The 10,143-nt window shown below is 37.1% G+C and overlaps 1 protein-coding gene across 1 annotated transcript; it reads left to right on the top strand.

The window, feature by feature from the left end:
• Positions 1-2,162: 2,162 nt before the first annotated feature.
• LOC125672631 (uncharacterized) lies at positions 2,163-2,572 on the top strand. Its single transcript, XM_048908826.2, has 2 exons — positions 2,163-2,272; positions 2,332-2,572. The coding sequence occupies exons 1-2, from the start codon at positions 2,163-2,165 to the stop codon at positions 2,570-2,572; spliced, it is 351 nt and encodes a 116-aa protein (XP_048764783.2).
• The last annotated feature ends 7,571 nt before the right edge of the window (positions 2,573-10,143 follow it).

The raw sequence follows: 10,143 nt of genomic DNA, 5'->3' as shown, positions 1-10,143 counted from the left end.
ATTAAATGAGTTACAGAGAACCTCGGTCTTTTAATTGGCGACAGAACTTCATCTCTATTATGAGTTCTGTCGAAGATTATGCCAGACGATGGGTTAAATATGAAAAACAAGAACTTGATACATTGTCAGAACGGGTTAAAAGCATAAGAGGGATATTAAAATCCCGCATTAGACACATGAAAACAAAAGTACGTACCGTCTATCCTTCTGTGTTTAGTAAACCAGAAGTGATAAAAGAATTAGATAGGTTACATGAGGAATATGTTTTGGTTCCAGCTGACAAAGCTAGTAACAACATTGTCTTTGTTTGTAAGGCTCATTATTACAACTGTATTTTAAACGAACTTGGCATTAATTCCACTTTTGGTAATCATACTTATACTCCAACTGCCCTTTCAAAAGACGAAATTCTTCAAAACCATGCTTCAGTTTTAGACACATTTAATATTCCAGTCAATAGGTCGAATGAATATGAGTTGCCGTACCTATACTGGATTCCTAAACTACATAAAAACCCTTACAAAGATACATTGCTGGATCCAGTAAGTGCTCTACCAAACCCCTATCTTTGCTCCTCACGAAAATGTTAACAGCTGTGAAGGAGAAACTTCAAACTTACTGTGCGACTACATATGCCAGAAGTGGTGTTAATCAAATGTGGATTCTAAAAAATTCTAAAGAACTTTTAGTAAACTTGAAATCACAGAATTTTTCCCAAATCAATAGCATTAAAACCTATGACTTTTCAACACTATACACGACCATTCCTCACGATAAATTAAAGACTAGACTTTTTGACATCATAGACAGTTGCTTCTTCAACAAAAACGGAAAACGGAAATATTCATATCTAGTGATCAGTCATTCAAAAACTTACTTTGTTAAACACCAGTCTGATTCCACGCACAAGTACTCTGAAGTTGAAATAAAAAATATGCTAGAGTTCCTCATTGACAATATCTTCGTGGTCTTTGGTGATCAGGTCTTCCAACAGTCTGTTGGAATTCCCATGGGCACGAATTGTGCTCCTTTGTTAGCTGACCTCTTTTAATATTCATATGAAGCAGAATTTATTCAAAAACTTCTACGTGAGAAGAAAAAATATCTCGCTGTGACCTTCAATTCGACTTTTAGATATATCGATGACGTTTTGTCTATTAACAATGATAACTTTCATTCATATGTCGATTTGATATATCCCTGTGAGCTGGAAATAAAGGACACCACAGAGTCGTCCACTTCTGCTTCATACTTAGATATTTTATTGAAAGTAGACATTAACGGCAAACTAACAACTCAACTGTATGACAAACGGGATGATTTCAGCTTCTCCATCGTCAACTTCCCATGTTTGTGTGGCGGTGTTCCATTGTCGCCTGCATATGGTGTTTATATATCTCAACTGATTCGATATGCAAGAGCTTGTTCTGGGTATAGTCAGTTTTTAAATCGAGGTGGGCTGTTGGCAGGCGGGTTGATGGTGCAGGGGTTTCGGCGGTCTTGAATGGGGTCAGCATTTCGCAAATTCTATGGTCGTTATAACGATCTAGTTCGTCAATACAACCTCGCATGGGTCAAATGCTGTCTGACGTGTTTCATACCGATTGTTAAGCCGTTTTTGGCACACAGATTTTGACTGCGGATAACTCCGTTTACCTGATCAGGATATGGGGCTCACGGCGGGTGTGACCGGTCAACAGGGGATGCTTACTCCTCCTAGGCACCTGATCCCACCTCTGGTGTGTCCAGGGGTCCGTGTTTGCCCAACTATCTATTTTGTATTGCTTGTGGGAGTTGTGAGATTGGTCACTGTTCGTTATCTTCACCTTGCATGGAGACGTCACCAAGACCGGTGAAGGGCATCAAATTTAGGCCTATGCTCGGCGCTTATGGCCATTGAGCAGTGAGGGTTCTTTAGCGTACCACACCTACTGTGTTTTTAAGGTCATCTCCGAGGACCCGTGACATTCACACCTGATGCCATGGATTTGGCGATGGAACTGTCACTACCTGTTTTAACGACTTAGGTCTGTCGCGGCCGGGATTCGAACCCCGGCCTTCCACATGCGGGGCGAACGCTCTAACCTCTCACCCACTGCAGCAGTCAGTATCTACGAGAAGTACAAAATACTTATGAGACTAGAATTCTTATCAAGATTAATATGGAAGACAATGAGGAAGAACCTAGTTCACGCCCAACTCTGCCATTACTAGGACCAGAACCTGCCAAACCCATTGCTAAAGTGGACTCTTCGGAGAATTTAGAAACAGAGTAGTCTCGACTCAAGAAGATACAGTCAGCAGATACAGAGGACTGGTTGTCTGACATAGTTGCATTGGAGAAACTCAGCCAAATCCTGAAATGACCATTGAAAATGAACTTCAGAGGTTCCTGGGATGCAAGATCTTAGAAAAAGACCAGAATATCACTGCTTTTGAATGGTGGAAATGTGATGAACAATTTTATCGTAGACTTGGAAACACCGCAAGGAAATATTTAGCAATGCCCGCCTCATTGGTTTCCTCGGAGAGGGTTTTCGGTTTATGTGGAAACCTTGTCAACAAAAAATAAAGATGCAGGTTGAGCCCAAACAATATTGATCTTGTGTTTCTCAACAAAAACATTGAGTATTGGTGATTGTCTGATTGATGAAATTTATTTTCATTACTGATACTGTTCTAGTTAGAATACTTGTTATTGTTTAATTGTTACAGTTCTCTAGTTGTTAGAGTTCTGTAATTTTGTCAAATTGTGCATTTCTAGTCAGTCAATACCATCATCTTTTTTTTTTTTTTTTGCGTATTTCAAGTCATATGGAAAATTTTATTTTGTCTTGGTTGTGAACTCTGTCTCGGATATCTTTGAGATATTGACATTATGATTACAAATAAATTCAATGACTTGATATATTGAAATTCTGGTTTATTTACCTGTGAACAAAAGAAACAAAGAAGAATTAAAATGTTGTTTCCATATGTTTAATGATTCCGTTATCTATTAGGGGGGTGGGGGGTAAACACTTGAATGACAATCCCGATTATAATCGATTATATGTGTCCGATTATTACCAAAAAGTGATTATGGATTTTGGTCCGATTGCCCATGACTACTAACTCCAGCAACCTTTTAATGAAAAGGTAAAATGGTGAACAGTGATCAATCTCATAACTCCCAAATAAGACTTGCACAAACACGGATCTCTGGACAAACCAGAGATGGGATTAAGTGCCTAAAAGTAGTAAGCATTCCTTGTGAACGGTCACATTCGCCGTGAGCCTCATATATTGACCAAGTAAACGGAGTAGTCCGTAGTTAAAATCAGAGTGTAAAGAGTGACCTTACACTTAATATGAAAGTATTCAGTTAGCATTTGACCCAATGACAGGTTGTATTGGTATATCCAGTGGGTCCGTGTTTGCCTAACTCTCTATTTTGTATTGCTTGTACGATTTACGAGAATCCTCGCATTCAGGATGTCAAAATAGTGGCTGTCGGTATTAACTGAGCAATATTTTTAATGTTTAACATCAAATGAAATTTTTTTTTTAAAAACCTCACCTGAATCAGTCTCTTTAAAACGAGACTGTTGAAACCTCTATAATATCAATTTATTTGTCAGTAGCCTCTCTCCATTTCCAAATTGATACATAGAATAATATCCTCCTATCGAATCAGTTGATAAACATAACATGCAGGTGATAAATGGAATATTGTTATATAAATATCGGAAATGGACAAGGGAGAAGATGAAGTCATGCCGTCTGTCATAAAGTGTACTCGTTAGTTTGCAGAAATGTCGTTGTTCAATATATCTGTCTGAAGCAGATTTGCTAGACTGTCTGTGGTGTCCTTTTTTCGAGTTACATGGGATATTTTGAATCGATTGTTGATTGTATCTTGTTTAAAGTCTCTCACGAGAATTTTTCACTCATATGGAGACGTCACCAAGACCGGTAAGGGGCTTCTAATTTAGGCCTTTGCTCGGCACTTACGCCCATTGAGCAGTGAGGGTTATTTACCGTGCCACACCTACTGTGACACGGGACATCCGTTTTTAAAGTCATCTCCGAGGACCCGTGACATTCACACGTGATGCCGAGTGTTTGTATTGAATCGACATATGAATGAAAATCATTATTGTTAATAGATCAAATGTCGAGTTGAAGGCCACAAAACATTTTTCTTCGCATGTAGAAGATTTGAATTAAGTCTGCCTCATAGGAATATAAAAATAGGTAAGGTAATAAAGGAGCACAATTCGTGTCCATGGGAATTTCAACAGACTATTGGAAGTCTTGATCACCAAACACTGCGGCAAAAATTTTGTCAATGACGATCTCCATTATCTTTTTAATAACAACTTCAGGGTACTTATTCGTAGAATAAGTGTTGTGTTTAACAAAGAAATTGTTTGGATGACTGATCAGAAAATGTGAATATTTCCTCATTTATTTTATTCGTATTGAATATTGATTGATATTGTTTAACTTCCATCTCGAGAATTTTTCACTCTTATTCTTATTGAAGTGGCTGTCTGTGATGTCAAAAGGTCAGGTCATTAATTTATCGTGAGGAATGGTCGTGTAAAGTGTTAAAACGTCATGCGTTTTGATGTTACTGATTTGAGTAAGGTTTTTAGATTTAAAGTTTACTAAAACTTCTTTTAAAATTTTCAAAATCCACATCAGATTTACAACTTTTCTGGCACAATACGTTCTCCTTCACAGCAGTCAACATTTTCGTGAGGAGCAAGGAGCTTTGTAGAAAATTAACTGTTCCAGCAATGTATCTGTCGTTGTAAGAGTTTTTATGAAGTTGAGGAATCCAGTATAGGAACGGTAACTCCTATTCATTTGTCCTATTGACTGGGATATTAAATGTGTCTAAACTGAAACATTGTTTGTTTGATTGGTTGTTTTGGGGTTTTTTTTTATAACGAAGTAGGGTAATAAGTAGGATTACCAATTGTGGAATTAATGCCAAGTTTGATTAAAATACAGTTGCAATAATGAGCCATACAAAGACAATAATGTTACAAGCTTTGTCAACTTGAAGCAAAGCAAACTATGTAACCTAGCAAATTCTTTTAATCATTTACTGGGTTCCTCAATCTATTTCTGTTTTAAGGGATTTTGTGAAAATTTGTAATCCAATATGATCCGAATAATGGATTCACGGCATGTGAAGGGGTAAGATTCCTCACTCCTTTGAGATAGACATGAATGAATACAGATAATACGTAATTAGAAATTTATGCAAAAAGCTAAAACCTGCGCCCATCCAATAATTACTTGGAGAAACATTGAGCGCGGATTATAATTCAAAAGTTTCACACGGACTCATTAATATTGTGACACTGCATTCTGCGTTTTCAACATTCATCAGGTACTGTCACTGTATCGGAATGTCCAATTTGCTCCATGGTTTAATATTCTGTGTCTCTTGATAGATTTCTTAATCATATTGTAATATGATATAAGTAATCAAAATCTTCATTAGTATATAAAAGTTCAGTAATTTAAAATAAGACTTCAGTTGAAATTAATTAGGGTCAAATCCAGTTCAATGGCTTTTCTTAATCATCATGCTAAAGAAACATAGACAGTAAAGTCGATATTTCATCTTTCATTATGTGAAAACTTCGTCGCAGTAAGATACATGTAATGGGAATCAAGTTTTCATTAGTATACCGTCTGAATCAACTTTAATTTCTGCTAACGATAAAATAGATAATGATGGCTCTAGTTTATGTTTGGGAAATGGACTTAAGAGTAATATCACAATGGAAGAAAACAAGTGGCGGTATTCATAAAGTTCAGTACTCAACGATCAATATTTCGCTAAATACATGTTTATTGCTCACACGAATCGAAATAAGAAGTACACAGATGCGAGATTTGTTAGAAAATGTTCTTGTTTTCATCTTAATGATTTTTTTTAAATATTTTGATATTCTCTGTACATGTTTACACTTGTTTAACGTCCTTCCTATTGGAGAACGTGCCACTCGTCCTATTTGACCGTTTTGAAGATCTCTTGTCTCCATCAGTTATACAAGTTTTTATGATCAAGGTCACTGGAGTAATTAAATGTTGACCTTTATACCAGTTCGTAGGTCTAATCATCCTCTTATTATTTCTGAAGATCTCAGGTCCCTATCACACCAGTTCTGATTGATTGATTGATTGATAGATTTTATCTTGTTTAACGTTCCTCTTGAGAATGTTTCACTCAGAAGGTGACGGTTCCGTGGGTATCCGGGTTAGAATAGGTCTTGCTTGTCGTAAGAGGAGACTAAATGGGGCGGTCCTTCGGATGAGACCGCAAAAACCGAGGTGCTGTGTCACAGCAGGTTTGGCACAATAAAGTTCCCTCCCTGATCAAAGGCCATAAGTGCCGCACATATGCCGAAATTTTGCAGCCCTTCACTGGCAGTGGTGACGTCTCCATATGAGTGAAATATTCTCGAGAGGGACGTTAAACAATATTCGTTCATTCAAGGGTTAATCTACTCTGGACATAGGAAGACACTGTCCGCTCAATATCTTAAGAACCATTAGCTTGACAGACATCAAACGTGGTACACTGGTACATCTTTAGGAGAAGATGACCCCTATTGATTTTGAGGTCACATGATCAAAGGTCAGGGGTTAATTTGACATAGTAATATGTTGTCTCCTATGTTTAAAGAATTATTTACTTGATTAACACCAAACCTGTACAGCATAAGGAGTAGATGTTCCCTATTGAGTTTTAGGTCACATGGTCAATCCACTCCTGACATAGAATGATATTGTCTGCTCAATATTTTGAATTGGTGATACTACTATCAAATGCATGTGTATAACCCTTTTCAATTTTGTTTCTCTTTGAGTTCATCACATGTGAATGAATGAAACATATTAATACGAGGGAAATTAATTGAACTTAAATTCAACCGAAAGGGGGGTTCCGGTCACGTGATGGTTGAAATGTGAGGGTGGTTTTTTTTTTTGTTTTTTTTTGCTCCGCATATTATACTAATTTTGTTACTGCAAGATGATAAAAGCTCGAAAAACAGGTATCCCGGTAAAATATCCGTGTTTTGCAAAGTTCAGTGCTTCAGAAAGGTGGGGAAATTTGGATGTGTATTGTCGAATTTCCAATTGTTCAACGTGAGCTATCTGTGAGTATTTGCTCACCAACTGACGAGTATGGAGGGAAAGCAAAACGCCGGCAAGAAAACGGATCACGGCAGGAAATCATCTGACCGAAAAGTAGTTCAAAGTCGGTTGAATTTAAAAGTCAAAATCGGTTCCGTTCCATCGTCTGTGAAAACTTCTACTGTCTCGGATAGAAGGCCGCTTAAACAACAGAGAACCAGTAGTTCCGCCACCGAGCCATCTGTAACTTGTGTTGACTCATCAGAGGAGTTAAAACTCATAGATTCAAGTATATCTGAAATTCGTGAGTCTATGGTTAAGAACACGGACAACAAAAGCATTGTTACAACAATTGTTTCTGAAATGAAGAACGAAATAAAGAGAGAAATTATTACAGAAGTAAAGAACTCGCTAACAAAAGAACTCAAAGGAAGCGTCACTGCCTTGGTTAAAGAAGAATTTGAAAATAAGATTGAAAAGAAAACCAAGGGATTTGAGACATAAACAAAGGAAGTCGCCGATGGTTTCAACTTAGATTTTACAACGTTAAAAGAAAAATTTTGCGATCAACTGCAAGATTTAAGAGCACTTAAAGACAATATGAAAAACTGCCAATCAACGTCTGAAACAGCATTAAAACTAGCAAATAACAATCAACAACACTCGCAAAAAACATTTATGTAATACCCGTTTAATGATGATCACAGAAACGTGTTGTTCTGACCCCAACAGTAAGACAGACAACATTACTTGTTTGAATTGTCATTTATTGTGATGACAATGTAAAAAGGGGAGATCACCCAGAATGATATACATTGGTACTACTTGAAATTGCGTAGTGATCTCCCCTGATATAAAAACAAATTATTGTAGAAATAAAAAGGGGAGTTCACCCATAAATATATTATACATTATTGCTAATGAAAGTTGCCTAATGATCTCCCCTGATATAAAACAAAATACTGTAAGATTTAAAAACAGAGAACAAAGTGTAAAAACATATATACAATACAAACCAAAAGTTGGTGTTCAAAAACAAAAGACATTAATTTCATCGGATGGAAAGAAAACGCGAGGGGAAACTTGAGAGAGGACCTGTGTGATATTATGAAGACGGCAGGAATTACACTTAACGCCTCGGACATTCTGGCTATCCACAGGATTCCTGGTTCAAAGGACGGAAAACCATATCTGGTCATCGCAAAATTCAAGGACATGGACACAAAGGTTAGACTCATTAGAAATCGGTCCAAGGAACAGATGAAAGGGCATTTCATCATGTTTGATCATATTACGCCTATGAATGCGCAACTACTCCGAGAATTAAATGGTGATGAAAGGATCGATAGTGCATAGTACTACAACGATAAGATATTTGCTACAGATCGTTAGGGTATCCGCCATCAATTTAACATTTTAGACACTGTTGGTAATTTATAAAATACGGGGCAAAATTCGGGATCAAAAGTCCAAAATTCTGACTTTTTTACGATCGGGATCGCTATACAACAAGGAATTCTGGTGTGTTTATGTATGAGTGGATAATGTGTTTATATGTTATTCTCTTGTCCGGTAAGTGGTTGTTTACTAAGACTATACATGGAAATGATATTTGATATTTTAAACAAACGGAAAATGCCTTGTTCTGACAATATCAAAATAGCTACGGTGAACTTTCATGGGCTTGCAACTCTTTCTAAATGTAAACAGGTTGGGCACACCCCCACCCACACCCCCCCCCCCCCCCCAAATGGTACTTAAAGGACACATCGCATGTTTTTAACCATTTTAATTTTTTCAGCAAAATTAATTCATTTCATGCCTTAAACTACTTTAAATGTGTTTTAAATGAAACTGCGTAGTTTTCGAGTTTGAAAGTGATGAAATTCAAATCTTGCGATATACATATTTTCTTCGATATTTTACGCGCCATTATCTGTGACGTCATATGCGACCTCGAGCGAGATATATCGTGGTCAATCAACCAAAATCGGTACCTATGTTTACTGACCAAATCGGCGTCCAATTCCGTGCATTTCGATTTTCACCTTCAAAGCGAGCACGGCGCACAATGTCAATGTCCTCTGGAGTGGTAAGTACCTGACGATAATTTTCATGATAATATACATTTTTTATAAAATTCCACCCTAGCGATTTTTACACATAGGCGTTTTAAAATTGCCTTCTCCATATAACTACGTAGATTTGATAACATTGTAAACGTGTATTTACCTCTAAACACTTTTAATGTGGACTTACAAACATGGGTAACTTCTGGCATGCCTGTACTTTCAGTTTTGATCATCCGGGTTATTAAAAAAAACAATTGTAGCCAATGAAATCTCTTGATCTATATTGACTTCCAGCAAAAGGTTATATTTTTGTATGGAGGACCATGTATGTAATTTTTCATTAATCCTCCGTCTAAACACAAATAAAACACAAATCTCGCTTACAATCGCATTTAATATTGCTTGCATAAATATATCCTTACATATACTTAGCCAAATGTTTTATGTATGGTAAATTTACCTTGTCTAATTTCTCAATATTTCTGCAAATAGTCGTCCATCTTTCATCAGATGGCAGACCGGGGGGTATGAAACTTTTATTTTTCCTATTGATATTTTCTAAAACAAAGTCACCCCCTCTCCTTTATTAAGGTTGCCACTGACAGTGTAGGACTCGTTCTTTTCAATGAAGTCGTGTACAGCAGATGGGCATTGCACACGAATCATACAGTCCCTTATATATGTCTCCATGTAAAATGGCATATTCAGACCAAAAAACAACGGCGAAAATACTGCTCTGCTAGCAAGAATAGCTTCGCTGTTGTTTCTTCTGACGCCAGAACGAAATACGTGGAGAGCTAGGCTGAAATGAAAAACGATTTCAAACATGGTTTTTTGATTGGGGATGGATAGACTTGTGATGAAATCATTGCAGTTTGGTGTTGGCTGCATCTCCATTGCCTTCCGGACATAAGGAACCATTAGTTCT

Source organism: Ostrea edulis, chromosome 2, assembly GCF_947568905.1.
Source record: "Ostrea edulis chromosome 2, xbOstEdul1.1, whole genome shotgun sequence".
In the NCBI taxonomy this organism is placed as follows: domain Eukaryota; kingdom Metazoa; phylum Mollusca; class Bivalvia; order Ostreida; family Ostreidae; genus Ostrea; species Ostrea edulis.
The sequence above is the reverse complement of the archived record's forward strand: the minus strand, read 5'-3'. Positions and strand labels throughout refer to the sequence as shown.

Bases quoted from the DNA above. Each gene is read 5' to 3' on its own strand.
- LOC125672631 (XM_048908826.2), top strand. From the start codon at position 2,163: ATGGAAGACAATGAGGAAGAACCTAGTTCACGCCCAACTCTGCCATTA. The intron at 2,273-2,331 runs GTAGTCTCGACT...TGTCTGACATAG, and splicing joins TCGGAGAATTTAGAAACAGA to TTGCATTGGAGAAACTCAGC.